Source organism: Platichthys flesus, chromosome 2, assembly GCF_949316205.1.
Source record: "Platichthys flesus chromosome 2, fPlaFle2.1, whole genome shotgun sequence".
NCBI classification, from domain to species: domain Eukaryota; kingdom Metazoa; phylum Chordata; class Actinopteri; order Pleuronectiformes; family Pleuronectidae; genus Platichthys; species Platichthys flesus.
In genome coordinates this window covers 5967584-5983191 of record NC_084946.1, presented here as the reverse complement: position 1 = coordinate 5983191, position 15608 = coordinate 5967584, and the positions used below count along the sequence as shown (strand labels likewise).

The following is a 15608-nucleotide window of genomic DNA, read 5'->3' as shown; positions in this document are numbered from 1 at the left end:
TAGAGGCTTTGGAAACATATGTGACTACAGTGGCTCCGGTCCTGTCCGTCTGCAGCTTGCATGACACAACAAAGAACGCGTTCCGCTCACTATGATTTTTTTGCTAGAGTATGATTTTTATCTCAGTCATGTTTTTCTTTGATTCTGGATGTTGCTGCCGGGGAAAGCAGCGGGTATTCATCTCATGACGACCAGAGCTTAGAATGTGAAGTCTGGTGAGTATTCTATAGTGTCTGAAGACGCCTGTAAAGCTGTTGCAGCACATTCGGGTTAAGCATGTTTTGGTCTCTCCACGTGGAGGAGACACTCTGGGAGGCAATCAGTTGAATTTATTCCTCTAAAAGTACAAAGGGAAATCTCTGGCTATGATTTGCATTTTAAATAGTCTAATTGTTGTTCTTTTGCGTTCTTATTTTGCATATGTATTACCTCACAACACAGTTTATGTTTAAAATTCATCCTTTTTTTATCATAGGTTTCTCTGGGACCAAAGCCCAAAGCAAAACTGCTCTATAACACGTCAACATAATGCAACTCCTTAATAGTAGTCAAAGATAAAAACACCTGTTTATTAGAATGAAACTGTTTACATCCTCTAGAAGCACTGTTGTCATAGTTATCTGAAAAACATCTCAGGAGTTGGAGATTCAATTGTTGAACAGTCATGAAGTGTTTCATGGGAAATGTTTGACAAGAGTAGAGGATCATCTGAAGTGTCTGCATCAGTAAATGTGGGACTCAACCACATTTATATGTTTGCAAACAAATTTGACAAGAGTCCTCAGTCAAATGTAAATAGTGTTAATCTACTGTTTATTGATTTAATAAACAAACGAGTGAGATTAAGTAGATTGGAGCTGAAATCATCCTTTGATTCAAAGTAAATATTTGCAAGCTTTCTCCTTTTATTATAGCAAAATAAAGCATGAAACTTCATTGGGGTTGGGGGTTTTGATCGCACAAAAATTAAGAAAAAAACATGTTGCAGTTTGAAAAGTCGCCTTTTTCCCTATACTTATATGATTCCAGAAAATAATGATCAAATGAATCGGTAAGGAAAATAAATCGTTGTGGCTCTAGGTGAACACATGCGCTAGTTGTCTAAGTTCAGTGATCTCAAAGCTCATCTTACAGCACACATGAATCATGATGGTCTGCTAAATATATCTTGAATGAGTATATATATGTAGTGTCAGGCCTCATAGCTCATTCATTCAACTTTGAAAAGCTTGAATTTCCCTTCACTGAAACTCAGCCATCTAAAAGTGTGCTGTGCAAAACATGTGTGACACGTGCAATACAGTATGCAGGGATGGACACGTGCTTGTCACGCGCATCTGGATCTGTGTAAACTGAACGCGTATGACCACTGAGCTGAATCAGTGTTGGCCATTGAAACAAATCAATTTCTTTTTTTAACACATTAAGATCAACAAGAAGCAGGCTTAGAGTGTCCACAACCTGATCAGCATGGAGGGGTTCAGTGGTGTAGTTTGAGCCTGGTCCTGCTGAGGAGCACTGGTTGAGCTCAAAGCAGACCAGACCACCTGCTTACAAGAGCTGCTGAACCTGTGATATATTTTGTGTCCAAGGACTGAGCAGATTTTAACGCTGGGCAGACTTGACCTTTTATTACACACCCCTAAATATTTCGGGTTCGCACATGTAAGTGTCAAGCCCTGAGATGTCTGGAAGGTTTCCAGAGCGCTTGCTTAGCAAATGCAGACTGTTTACATTCACTTTAAGTTCATTCTGCCAGTTGCTTTTTGCCATCAAAGTGGGACTGGACAGTAAAAGTGAGAACTTTAAAATGAACCCTGAGGTGCATCTCTGACTGACTGACTTAGTTTTATTTAATAAGCCATTTACTGTAGATTAAATACTGGTAGTATGATATAGCTTTTCTCATCTGAATCTTGTGTTATCTTGGGAAAAGCATTAACTGCTAACTAATGTGGTGTTTCTATAAGTGTAACCAAACAGATTTTCATGTTTCATTAAGAAACACTTTTAGCCTTGGACGTATTAAGCTTGAAGTGGTTTGTCGATTTCAAATAATCATAATCTTGATGTAGCTGCAAAGACAGTGAGACATATTTATTTAAAAAAAAGTCAAGGTCAGTTCAGATTATTTTGAAAACATCACCCATCTTTTTGTTCACTTGTTGCTTTTTTCCTGACATGTTCTTGAATTTCAAATAGATTTATTTTATTATTTAAAATGAGAGCCCACTGTAAATACTGATATTCTGTTTTGTTATATTTAAAAATCTTAAGTCTTGATTGTCAGGTCTTGAACTCATTCCAGTCGCTTGGTCTCAACATAAACTCATCTCGACCCTATTAAGAGATTGAGAGCCACAGGAACTGGGCCACGTATCCGACAGCTGTGTCAAACAGCTTACCCTGGGTAACACTGTCCAGATGCTCGGCCGCAGCAGCGAACAGGAAATTCAAATGTCACGACAGCCCGAGCAGAGCCTCTCATTTCACAGGCTGAAATTCAGATTTCTTTTCCCTGCATGGATATGAGACACCTGAAGGGATTAAGAAGGTGGATGAGGCAGCACAGGTACAGTGTTTCTATAAAATCGCGTTTGGACTGCAGCTCCGTGTGTGCCGTAGGGACATCCGGAATTCTAGGTAGTTGGCAGAAACAAATTGCACCGGGGACTGATGGAGGTGAGGATTTGGGATATAGGAGCCATCGATCATGTCTTGACGTGAGGCAGTTTCGTCTGGGGTAATTTCCAGCATCAGTCAGACAGAGGGAATGGTTGCGGAGAGGAGCGGGCTGTGTTAGGTCGCGAGAAAAAATAATATTCCAATCCTTGCGGTTCAGCTTGTGAATTCATCTCCGGGCCAGCTACTCAGCGAGGATCACACACTAATGTGATTATTGTCCTGGGCCAGGGGGCACTCCTGTGGGACTTCAAAGAGAGCACATCTAAGGGGAAAAAGGGAAAAGGGCTGGAAGCTGAGATGCAGACAGGTGCAGTGCACTTTCCAAAACCTTTTCCCTTTGCTCTGAACATATTACCAGGTTCAAAGAGAGGACTCAGAGGTTTTCTGTTGTGTAGTTTTACCCACACACAGTGTGCGGGATTTATTGTTGTAATTTTATATCACGTTTATACGGTGCTCGAAAACACGAATGCCAAAGCCACAACATGAAGGCAAACGGGCACAACTTAACTGCACAAGCCACACAATGGAAACAGAACCACTACTGAAGTGAGGGACAACTGATGGTGACAATGCAATGAGCAGTCGCTGCTTAAGGGGAGATCCATACTTGAGGTGTTAGAAGTATAAAAATGTTTGCGTTATTCCTTTTTGCATCCTCCGAGCACCTGTACCATAACAGCTCAAATCCACAAGTATCTCATTTAAGCGGCGATTGACTTTCACAAACACCGGCTCACCCACATCCCTGACTCGACCTCAGTCAGTAACTGTGCTCGTTTCCATGTGCGTCGTGGTTTTGCTTCCGTTGCGTGGCTTTTGCAGTTGTGCATTTGCATTTGCATTTGTGTTGTGGCTATTGCTTTTGTGTTTCCCATTAATGCGCTTGTGTCAGACGTCTCAGCCACCAAGAGTTTCATTCTGCGTATAAATTATGCAACAGGGCCAGAATTCAAAGTCACAATGGTTAGCTCTGATACGGAGAGAGTGCTGTGAGTTTCAGCTTGAATATTCACAGCAGAATTTGTATATTCTTCCGAGGCAAACAGCTTTCAGACGCACAAAAGAGCCGCTAATTATATTCTGGAGAACGCCTTCGTGCTCTTTTGTTCACGAAAATCTTTTTGGGGAAATGCACATTACTGACTAGATAAAAACCTCTCATGAGAAACCTCTTCAGTTTTCTTTTAATAAAGCACTTGTTCCAGGGTGTCTGATGCCAGCTGCTGACATGAAGATCCCACCATACTACAGTGTGTCGTTACATAAGGCTGCAGGGTCACTGCGCAGTACAGGCAGTGGGTCCCACTCTCTCCTTGAAGAGGGGGGTTCACGTGGGGTCATGATGCTCGTTCTTCATTAGTTCATATGGAACACACGGGGGTCAGGAACCGAACAGTTCATCAGTTCAGCTGCCTTATATCTGTCGGCAACTGAGCCCCATTCCTCCACAACCTGAGCCTCTCCTCTTTCCTCACTGCCTCATTCTTCATCCTCATCCTGTCACTCCTTCCGCCCAGCTCCCGGCCCTGTCCCCTGAGTACGCCGGCGCTACGGGCCTCTGAAATTAATGGTGCGATAATGGAACTGTCATGCTTTCTGAAGTGCAGTCGAATCGAGCCCAATCTCAATTAGACAGGCATATTATCTAATATTGCTACCACTTCCTAATCTCATTTAGAGCCTTGTTGCTTTTTTTCTTCCTCCCCATTCATATTTTAATAATAGATGAAGCGCATGGCCGGGCTTGTTGTGGAATACCAAAACTGCTTAACATTGCCAAAGGTCAGAAAGGAATGTAGTTCGAATTCCGAAGAGCAAGATGGGAAAACAAAAATCTCTGATCAAATATAGAAATACAATTCTGCAAAAAAAAAGTTGCATTTTCACAGCAAGCCAGACAGTGTGTCCCATTTGCAAGCTAAATGAGAAATTGATTGGCCTGAAAGAACAAACTGGCGACCCCAGAAAAGCTGTGCGCTCATTGCACACTTCAGAAGCAACCCAAGTCAATTGCTGCTTAGTGTTAATCAGCTCACTTCGTTGTTTTAATTGTTCCTGAATGATCAAATGGGAATCAGTGTGAAAGCATTATCAGGGCTGTGAGAGGGGAGCGTGGAGCTGCTGTCTTCCCCGTTGCAGGTCTTTAGCGAAGAGAATATTTTAATCCGGCCTGACAAGACGAGGATCTGGTTAATCCTATTACAGGCTCGCACATTAAACTACAGTAGGGCTCACACTCTCTCTGCCCTGTTGTCTTTGTGTGAGAAAGCAGCAGATGGTTCCAGCTCAAGGGCTCTAGACCGACTGTAGTGAACTTTGAGTGGTGGAGCCCGGACCCCACCCCGTTACTAAACCACGCTGCATGGAGAATGTTCAAGGAAGCAGCTTGATGTGCTTTGTTTTTGTCTTTGAAATCTGACCCGTGCCATCCTTGTAGAGTGTGATACGTTTTTCAATATTTGTGCATTTCGTTCATGGGCTACAGTTGAGGTGTGATGCCAGAGCAGATGGCTGAACTGTCGGAGTCGGGAAACAGACACGAACAGGCCAGTTGCATAGTGGTTTGCCAGATCAGCAGCCATTTTGACATGAGGTAGTGGGTAAACACAGGTGTTGACGTTAATGTAGGTTTTGATTGATTTAGGTACAGAGCGTTGATTCATTTAATTAGTAACACTATTGACTGGTAACTGTAATTTTGTGTCAAAATGGCTGCTGTGAATAATCTCTAATGTAACAAGTCAGTGAATTCTGCTCTGTGGTGATACAGTATTCAGCGGTGTGAAGAACAGTAGTTAAACCTGCGATTTTTACGGACACCTGCAGATTTTGAAAATTCCCATTTCTATGTATCCTTGTGTACAATCAATATCGTTTGGGAAACGATTACATCACTTCTTACTTTGCACACTACCACTGTTTGTTTTGTGTAACAAGTGTCTGTTTGGACCACAGCGTTCTTCTCTGGCATTTGAAGGATCATTGATGTCGAGTTTATCACCACCTACTGGCCCCTGCATGCTTGTTATAGAGTTTGTAGTCGTTTTTGTGTTCTTGTCTGGCGAATGAAGGCCAGGTGGATTGAGTTTTTTGATGGTTTTTAAATGGAGAGGAATATAAAGGTAAAAAAAATATCATGATTATCCTCTTCGCAAGCTGACGCATCTTTCTGCAACTTTTTAGTGTAAAGCTCCTCTTTTACATCCTGAAATATTTCTATTATTTTTGTTTATTCAGTTCTGTTTTTCCATTTGAGTTTTTCAGAATCTGTTGCGTGCTAGAAATGTCATCAACAAATCCGCCTATTGTGAAGGTTACGATATTTCTTGCCATATTCTCACACAGACTCACTCAGACATTAGAAACAAAAGATCAACAAAAGAACAAAGGTAAAGTGGTAAAGTGAAGTGGGGATGAGCAATATACAGTAAATGGAAAAGCTGGTTGCCATAGATAATTTCTCTATGGATATACTGTCGACAAATGACTTTGTTTGCCAGATATTTAAAGGACTTACACTCCACTAAGTATTGAAGGGTTGTTCTTGTCAGCAGGGCATTTTGATATCAGTAGTCCATATGGGAACGCAGAGTAACCCCACTGAGGAAACTGTTTCTGTTGGCACAGAAAGTGACAGCTCACTCAACAGTCACAACAACCCCAAATGTAAGGATCAGTCATGGATAAACAAGATGAAAAGACGTGGGTGGTGCAGACGTTCTTTGGCTACATAAAGCACAGTTACTCAGTGGATAAGACACATCCCTAGTTAAAGGTCCAGTGTGTACGATTTAGGTGAAAGGGGTCTATGGGATACATCTAATATTTAATATATAATAATCATAGTTTTCACTAGTTTGTTACCATCTAAATAGTTTGAATTGTTGTTTTCCTTACCCTAGAATTAGAAACTAATGATCCCTTTCTATTATTGGTTATACTGCTCTTTATTTGTTCTGAGTAATCATAAAATGGAATATTTAATATACCCTAATCGCAGATTTACTGTACGAGGTGGAATCGTTATACCTTTGATAGACTTCTAGTTTGTAGTGTACTATCGTTCTATGACCAGAGACAAGTTGACCAATGGGTATAACTGAAAATTAAGGATTTTACTTGACAAAAAACAGACCCAAGACATAAGACAAAATCTATGTTGATAATAATTAATCTTCATTAGCAGCTCATATAGTTTTTCATCGTATTTTAATTTCTGATTGTACTACTCTCCACACACTCTCCTAACTCAACAAAGAGACTTCATTCATATTTAAATACATGTTGATATTGGTGATTTATATCAATATTGACTACAAATGTTATTTTGGAACCATTAAGTGCCACATTGCACATGTGTAACCCCCATCCCACCACAGCTGGGAGTTTGAAAACTGTCTTGGTAGCTTTTATTGTGTCAAACACTTTAATGATGAGGGGTAAAATTAGGTTACAATGCCTTTGTGTAGAATTGGTCCACATTGTTGAACAAACCAACTTGGTCCTTTTGGTGTTGTTGATGAGGAGAAGGTTTTTCAGAGAGTGCTCTACATCTGTCACTCAGAGACAGCTTTAAAATGTGTACGGCGAGTTTTACTTGGCCCACATTGCTTCATCTCCCACTTCTTGCCCCCTCCTGGGCTGAGCTTCTGTCCCCTCTGAGCCTTGGCTAAGTAAGGTGAGGGTTCATATTGGCCTTCCCACAGTGAGCAGCTTTTAACCTCCTGCCAGCTTCATCAATCTCGAGCTGGTGTGATCGCTGCTGAAAGGGGCGGGGATTAAAAACAGCCCTCGGTCTGTAAATCAGCCGAGTCGGAGGGGGGCCCCTCTTGAGTGTATGATATAGGTCCAATAGGCTCTATACCCTCTGACTTCAGTGTAGACATTGTTACTCGCAGCAGTTAAGCCCTGAGCGGACCTCCCTCAACCAGATGGCCCTGTTGGTTCCCAATAAATGTTTAATGAGGGGAGAACAAATTAAATCAAAAGGCAAATGATCACACACAGTTTGAACAAAGTTTAATCCATCTAAGGTGTTGTTAGGTTGGTAAAGGATTTTGGCCAACACGGTCTAACAATGGGAACAGATTGTCTAGTGGGAATTGTAACCCTCTTGTACTCCCTATTCCTCTTAACCAGACCAATCTCACCAGTAAAGCACAACCCAATTAGCAGAAAGCCCTTACCTTTGATTTTAATCTCTGTTTAGCAACATAAGCAAATCCTCCTGTTTGGGAAAGGCTGAAACAAAAGCAAAGCCTCGGGCGTTTCTTTGGATGAATTATAACTCTGAGATCAGTGGGCATAAATTGTGATTGAGTGGGGCGGGTTTATATTACGCGTATCACCTTCGGATTCTCGAACCTTGATGGCGATGCTGTTGGTGGGCGGGGCAGGGGTCACGAGTTGGTTCAGAAAGGTCAGTATTGAGTTGCAGACGGAGTTAATACCATTACCATGAGGCACGGTTGGAGAGTCAACGCATGTTCATTATTCTCTGTAATAATGAAATCGACTCTTTTGTTCTCCGGTCAGTTATTCAATTCCATCTCTCGCACAGAAGTTTGACCTCGGTGTCGCCCATTGAGTTTTGTTAAAGCGGCAGGAAGATTAGGAAAGAACAGGCGCTGAATTCAAACAGGCTCCTTCGTAGACATCGCTGGGGTGTTTGAGCATCCTTACTGTCCAGCTCATATCTCAGGTATGACTGCTTGACTGTGTGTGTTTGACATTAATTGCGAGCCCATCAACACTAATTCAGTAATTGCAATTACTGAATTTCCTTACCCTGTAATGCGGATCCTTGCATGTTCAACAGTTTCGGGTTTAAGCACCAGCAGGGAAATCCCTGCAGACCGATAGAATTATGATTCTACATTTCTTTAGAACTCAAATGTTTTTGCTGTTATATCTTTCTTTGTTATAATGGTGTATGTTAAGCTGTTAAGCTAATTACTACGACATGACCTACCGAGCTGGGTCACAGCCAACACAGGGAAGACTAATGAGCTGACACCCCACAGGGTATACACTGCACAGACACTCAAATTCCCATACATCGCTCTCTTTCGTGCTCCTCCCTGCTCCGGTCCTGCACTCCCGACCCATCATGTGCTCATTATGGTCCACACTCTGGTCTGTTAGCTGCAAAATGATCCTGTACTCTGCAGCCTGTCAGAGTTTGTGTGTGTGTCTGTCTGTGTGTGTGTGTGTGTGTGTGTGTGTGTGTGTGTGTGTGTGTGTGTGTGTGCACGCAGCTTACTTTGTCTGACTGCTAACTATGTACACCATTTATGCCTCACATCCCTCAGGCAACAGTGTTTGCTGCAATGACAGATAAACGCGTAGCTGCATTGTTAATCTCTTTGACTCATTGTTATCAGACTCGTGCAGGCGCCGATCAAAACAGCGCTGTGATTAAATCGGCCAAATAGTCTGAACTCCGATTTGTAATTTTGATTTCAATCTTGGCTCTGTTTGGTGGTAAGTGTTTTCCTTCCTTCAGTATTGTTGAACATCTGCCATGCACTAATAAATCCACAGGCTCCTTCATTTGCTTACTTATTTATTCCCAGCGCCGCATGAAAAATGCACTTTTCAGACTACACACTTACACTGACACCAAACTACAAAACAATTTGAGTCCCTGGGGGAAGGGGGATGATACAAGGCTTCAATGTGAATATTTCTTTGTCACAGTAAAACGCGAAGTAGCGCACAACAGAGCCCCTGTCGATGCAAATGAAAATGTGCGGTGTGCCAGGTTATGCCTGGCTGAGCAGGGAGCAGTCAGGCTCCCGGTCACATGGGATTTGTTGTGTTTGGGGTTTGCCTTTCTGTCTGCCAGCGCGTGGGTGGATTCATGGGGGCCTTCTCCGTCTGTGCTGCTCTCACAGGTACAGCATCTTTCGACGCGCCAGAGAAATGAACTGAGGACACAGAGGAGAGAGAGAGAGCACGCGTTTCCTGAGGACGACTGAGATTACAAGTGAAACCATGAGGTCGCAGAGGAGCCCGAGACTGGTCGCCGTGCTGGGCTTGATCACCTGCTATTGTGCCTTATATACGACTGCTGCCATTGACATCCCACTGGAAGGTGAGTGCTGACTTTGTGCTATAGCAAAACATTCATGATTCACACATGTTCACAAAGGAGGCTGGTTTCAATTACTTCTGCAGTTAAAGTGGTAGTTCCTATATATAACAAACATATATTTTTATACACACAATGTTTGAAGTTTTTCAAGTTAAAAACAATTTAAAACATTATTCATTTTTTGTTGTTGTATCCACATAAACACAGACATTGTATTTGAAATGATCACAAACAACACTGCAAACAAAACAGCTTACATCTCCATTTAGTTGGATAGATCTGATATCTCATAAACTGAATTTAACATTAGAGTTATGTGATAAATCATGTTTCTATTGTTTCATTATTTGGTTGAACTTACCCTTTAAATCATGGTTAATACACTGTAAAACATTGTAAGCTGGTTTAACTTAACTTAAACTATTTGAATGATTTAAGCACATGGTGAAAAGTGCATGGTGCAAGGGCATTTATGGTGTGTCCAAATCAGTTACATCTTGTTAATGGTGGGAAAAGGTCACTGTGCCAGATGCAGGTTACAAAAAAAAAAGAAGTTGTACTGTACGTTTTGGTGCCAAACATGTAATAAACCCAACACAGCGCCATCTCCCTTTCCTTTTGGCAGTCAGGTTTGTTTGCAGGTGCTGGTGCAGATAACTTTTTTCCACCATTGAACTTACAGCTCATTAAAATGGCCCTTGGAAAGTCCCAATGAAGTTGTAGCGTCGTTAAAGTGTGGAAAGGTGGCAAAAACATGTACGCTGTCAACAAAAGGTGTTGTGACTATGTAATAATGGTTTAAACAACACTGCAACACTTGTTTGCAAGTCACAAAAGTCATATATGACAGTTTTTAATTGAAAGCTATTTTGAGCTGATTGTAAAACTATGTTCATTGGTTTTTAAGTAATGACATTAGCAACTCATGTTCTTCGACACCACATGAATAACAAAAGTTGAAAAAGTATTCAGACTGTGGGTTTAGATGGTTATAATATGCTCATGTTTAAGTTCAACGCACCGGACCACACCTCATTTGAAAAAGCCATGGTTCTGTTGATGTCATTGTAGTGTCCACAACTTGTTTCTGCAGTTATATATGTACTTAACATTTTTAAAGGACATAAACAAAGATACATAGTAAAATGTCATTTTTCCAACTGTTTCTTTAGAGTCAAGCTGCAGTGAACTGATTTTAATCATCCTTTCAAGTCAAAGGAATTCAATTTATACATTTATATTCAGTTTGTGGTACAAAGGACCTGATTGCAAAAAATGTATATGATGTTTTCCTGTCTGATAATTCACAACAGATCAGCTTAATGTTCAGATAAGCGACACTTAACCGTAACAAACACACATCAGAGACAACTCAAAGAAAGGGATTTCTGATGCGAGAGAACCCAGTGGAATATATAAGCAAGGAAGGGTTATATGTAAGGAGTCGCAGAAATCTTTATTCCCTTCTACAGAGAATGTGTTCTTGGTTTAACTTGAATAATTTAGGGGGAAATAAATCACAACACAGAGAGCTCTTATAGTCATCAAATATTCTGTGAAGGGAATAAATCTACAGCGATTATCTTGTTCGAGTGATACTGCTTTTGTGTCGTCGTCGTGCTTCCCAGTTTTATTGCAAAAAACATATCAAACCTCTATCTCTAAATTATTCAGGGATATCTCTTAAAAGCCTGATAAAGAACACTTCAAGGAGGTTTTCTGACAAGGCGTAAGGCTCATAATGTCTGAATATCGTTTTAATTCATTCCTGTGTTTTGCAGCACCAATGTGTATGTGCTTAAAAAGGCTTGTGTACAGAGATTACTTGTGACCAGGCTGTTTTTTGTGTTGTTTATTTCCCCCTGCTGCTGTGGATTGTGCAGTTTTAGGTCATGTAAACAGTAAGTTCATTCTGCCGCTCTGTAGCCGGTGTTAGTGATGACCTCAGCTCTCTCTCAGTCCATCTCCCGGCTCGCTGACTCACAGCATCAGTCATGACTCCGTAACAATACACCGATTGTAGCTTCTATCACACATCACATTTGCATTTCCTGTTCATACTACAGTCATACATAATGTGTTGTGTGTTCTCCATTCTTGCCATATGTTCCATGTCATAAGATCATATGAGACTGAGTGAAGAGTTTTATGCCCAAAATAGAAACAATCCAACAAGTTGGCTTGTTCATAAATGCTACACTTTAGACTTTGTAGACAACAAAGTTGTTGGTTTATTCTGTTTTGGGATAGAACTCTGCATAAAATGTATTTTTGGTGTAAACATGTTAATCAGAGGTTTCCAGCCTGAGCTTGCCAGATAAATCGAAGTGCCAGCAAGATATTTAAAGGGAAAAGACTTGAAGAAAAACAGTACTTCTGTCGTCTCACAGCAAGAACTGGTCCAATTTGGAGACTCTAAATTTACCATAGGTGTGAATTTTAGCATTCATGGTTTGCCCCAGTATCTTGGCCCTATGATAAGCGGGGGACCCGTCCAGGATGTACCCCGCCTCTCGCCCAATGTCAGCTAGGATTGACTGCAGATCCCCCTGCATCCTCTAAAAGGATCAAAGCAGTATGGATAATGGATGGATGGAAAACTCTACATATGTTTTTCTTATGAGTTATTGGACATTTTTACTGCCTCGGGCTTCAGTAGTCTTTCATGCTTAAGAATAGCTTGAATGTCAGTACAGCGTACCTCCGCCTCGGCCAAACAGTCCTACACATGATCTGGTGGTTATAGCAGAAATATAGGAGAGAATAATGCTGAGGTCCTGAGTAATATTAACTACTCATGATAAGTGGAACTTACAGTCGTAGTTTTAATGTGAGGTGCAACATGATCTAAAACGACATTTCAAGAAGGTTATGAGTTAGAAAAATCTGATCTGAATCATGCTCCAAAATTGTCAATTTTGTCTGTATAACACTTTTAAAACTATCAATGACATGTTAAAACTGAGTTTATGTTCACATGGCCACATTATTGGAACTACTTATTACTGTAAGTTGCAGTTTTACAGCCTTGTTTTTTAAAAATCCTCAGATAAAACATTAAAATCTGCAAGATTCCGATTTTTTTGGCATCTGCACCAAATTCAAAATATGTCAGATGTTTGAAATAAAATGTTTACAATATGCTGCGATTTTAAAGAAAGTGGAATAAAAATGTCTTGGAATCCACCCTTTCATTCACATCGACAACAAAATGTTACAGGTTCTCAGTCTCCATCGCTCCACCAAGTTACGTGGACATCAGTTTCGTAGACAAACAAACAAGCAGGTGAAAACATAAGCTCCTTTGCAGAAGTAAAGTTGAACTTCTCACACTGAGGCCTTATAACCTTCGATAAGGGGGGGGGGTCAGCTGAGGGTCCTGCTTTGATGTATTGAATCACGGGGGCATAAAGGCTGGAGACCACTGCTGTAGTATCACGTTTCATACGACATAGTTTTGAATAGAGTTTTGTATTCAGGCCAGTGTTGTGATTCTCACATTTCCATGCTTGTCTGCTTGTTTGTTGCCCAGTTGAGCAGCTGCCCACCATCACAGATCAGTCGCCCAGCACTGTCATCGCGTTCCCTTTTGACGAGAGCTTCCCCGTGACGTGCGAAGCCAAAGGGAATCCCGAGCCAGAGTGAGTACAGAACCTCACACCGCTTCAGACAGGCCAGGAGGCGAGGATGGAGAGCTTGTTAGCAGCCAAACAGACACCGACAACAAACAACAACAACAATTGGCCACTGACATGATGTGCTATGTTATGTTGCTCTGAATTTGTGCACCATCTCTGGAAAGTGAGCATGCTGAGAATCTCAGATTTTAGGACTTGACATTTCAATACTGGCTTTCTTTATGTAGATTCCAATGGACAAAGAATGGCGTGGAATTTGACCCTTTCCTCGACCCCCGGTTGATGAAAGAGGAGAATTCTGGGACCTTTGTGATACCAAATAATGGGAACCTTACAGAGTACCAGGGAATCTATCGCTGTTACGCCTCAAATAAACTGGGGACCGCCATATCGGAGGAGATTGAGTTCTACGTGCCCAGTGAGTAACATCCATCCATGTGTGTGTGAGCAGGGTGCTCCGTTACAGTGCTTTTCAAAGTGATTCAGGACCAGCAGTCCTATGTAACGACTGCGCCGCTCCATTGTGAGCTTTTCATTGTATTTGACATGGCAGAAAGTCAGTGAGGTCCGTGACGGCTCCTCCCCTCGCAGCATCTCATCCATAACTCTGCACTGGAGAAATCATCGGATGTGATCGAGCCTCTGCATCACTTTACCACAACTTTATTTTTGTTCCCAAGCACAGTACATAAACCCCCCACCCCATATAAAAGTTGGCTGGGCGTCAACCACTCAGCAGTGGTGACAAGCCACAGCAAGTGTCATACTGATGACTGTTTTGTATCTTCAGGCCAGGAAACTGAAATACATCCCACAGAATTCAATCTACTGAATCATACAGACAGAGCTCAAGTAGCAGGCCGCACACATAATTCATGAAGGATATTACTGCCATCTACTGGAGTAGAAGAGAACTAAAGTGATTTGTTTATTCATTATTGTCTGACTTCATCCGCTGACTCTTTTTCCTATGTCTTTAATGTAGCTGTGCCAAAGTTTCCTAAAGAAACACTGGACCCTGTGGTGGTGGAGGAAGGCCAGGCTTTTACTTTACAGTGTGACCCACCTAAAGGGATCCCACCTCTGCAGATCTACTGGATGACCATCAGTAAGTTATACATTTTTTGTTATGATGAATTTATTTTCAAAATACATGCCAACATTTTGTATTCAATATGTTCAATGAAACACTTTTTTTCCTCATCAATTAAATCGTTTATTTATTATATTAATGTAGAAAGTTATTATTTCATCCTCTAAATTGATAAATCCAACAAAGCTCCAACTGCTGCACAGACTAACTGTGATCTGAATTAAAAATGTTGATTGTAGAAACCAAAGTTTGAATAGTGGAAAAGTATTTGAAATGCTGATGCGGCTTGGTTTTTATTATTCTCTTAAATCCAAAACCCAAAGCTTGATTTTACGTACACCATCAATGTTTAAAATATGTGGTACAGTGAGTAATATCAATAAAATTTGTGTAAAATATCAAAGAATATCTGGAGTGAAATATCTGGGAAATTAGACAAACGTTATTTCAGATAACATTGTTCCATCTATACTGCTTCAACAATGTGAAACATGTGTTTCACTGTTTCTACTTTACATACGTGTTGGTAATTTAGTCATCACCCAGCATCAGGCTCCTTCCAGTGTCACAAGGTTAATCTGAGGTCATTATATAGTTAATGGGGTAACAAAAGAAGAACAAAAATGCCACACAAATATGAATTTTGGTTATATTTGGGGAATACTGGAAAATGTGACAACAGCTCATGCATTTTTAAAATGTGACAAGGGGCCCAAAGAGCCTTCTGTTTTATAAAGAGTCATGAGCCATAAAGATTGTTGACCTCAGGTTGAATATATAAAACTGCTTTGTATGTTCTACATAAACCTGTCGTGTGTGTGTGTGCTCAGATCTTCAGCACATAGAACAGGATGCGAGAGTGTCCATGGGCCTGAACGGGGACCTGTACTTCTCTCACGCGGAGAACAAGGACAGCAGGAGAGACTACTGCTGCTTCGCCGCCTTCCCAAGAATACGGACCATCGTTCAGAAGACCGCCATGTCTGTCATCGTCAAGACAAGTAGGCGTCACTTCAGCTGTCTATTCCTGCTCAACTTTGATTTGTTTTCAGAGCACTGATCATGTCACCCTCGTTCACTGATGTCAACGTTC

At 41.2% G+C, this 15608-nt stretch overlaps 1 protein-coding gene across 4 annotated transcripts in view; it reads left to right on the top strand.

The window, feature by feature from the left end:
• Positions 1 to 15608, top strand: part of chl1b (cell adhesion molecule L1-like b) — a 69185-nt gene that overhangs the window by 26779 nt on the left and 26798 nt on the right. For 2 of the 4 annotated variants that reach the window (XM_062395005.1, XM_062394987.1), the window contains exons 2-7: positions 9585 to 9784; positions 11668 to 11685; positions 13317 to 13425; positions 13650 to 13840; positions 14408 to 14530; positions 15346 to 15516. In XM_062395005.1, coding sequence (XP_062250989.1) covers positions 9685 to 9784; positions 11668 to 11685; positions 13317 to 13425; positions 13650 to 13840; positions 14408 to 14530; positions 15346 to 15516 — 712 coding nt within the window. In that variant the 5' untranslated portion in view covers positions 9585 to 9684. The remainder of the gene's footprint in view (positions 1 to 9584; positions 9785 to 11667; positions 11686 to 13316; positions 13426 to 13649; positions 13841 to 14407; positions 14531 to 15345; positions 15517 to 15608) is intronic. The other 2 variants (XM_062395012.1, XM_062394996.1) reach the window with 1 other exon arrangement.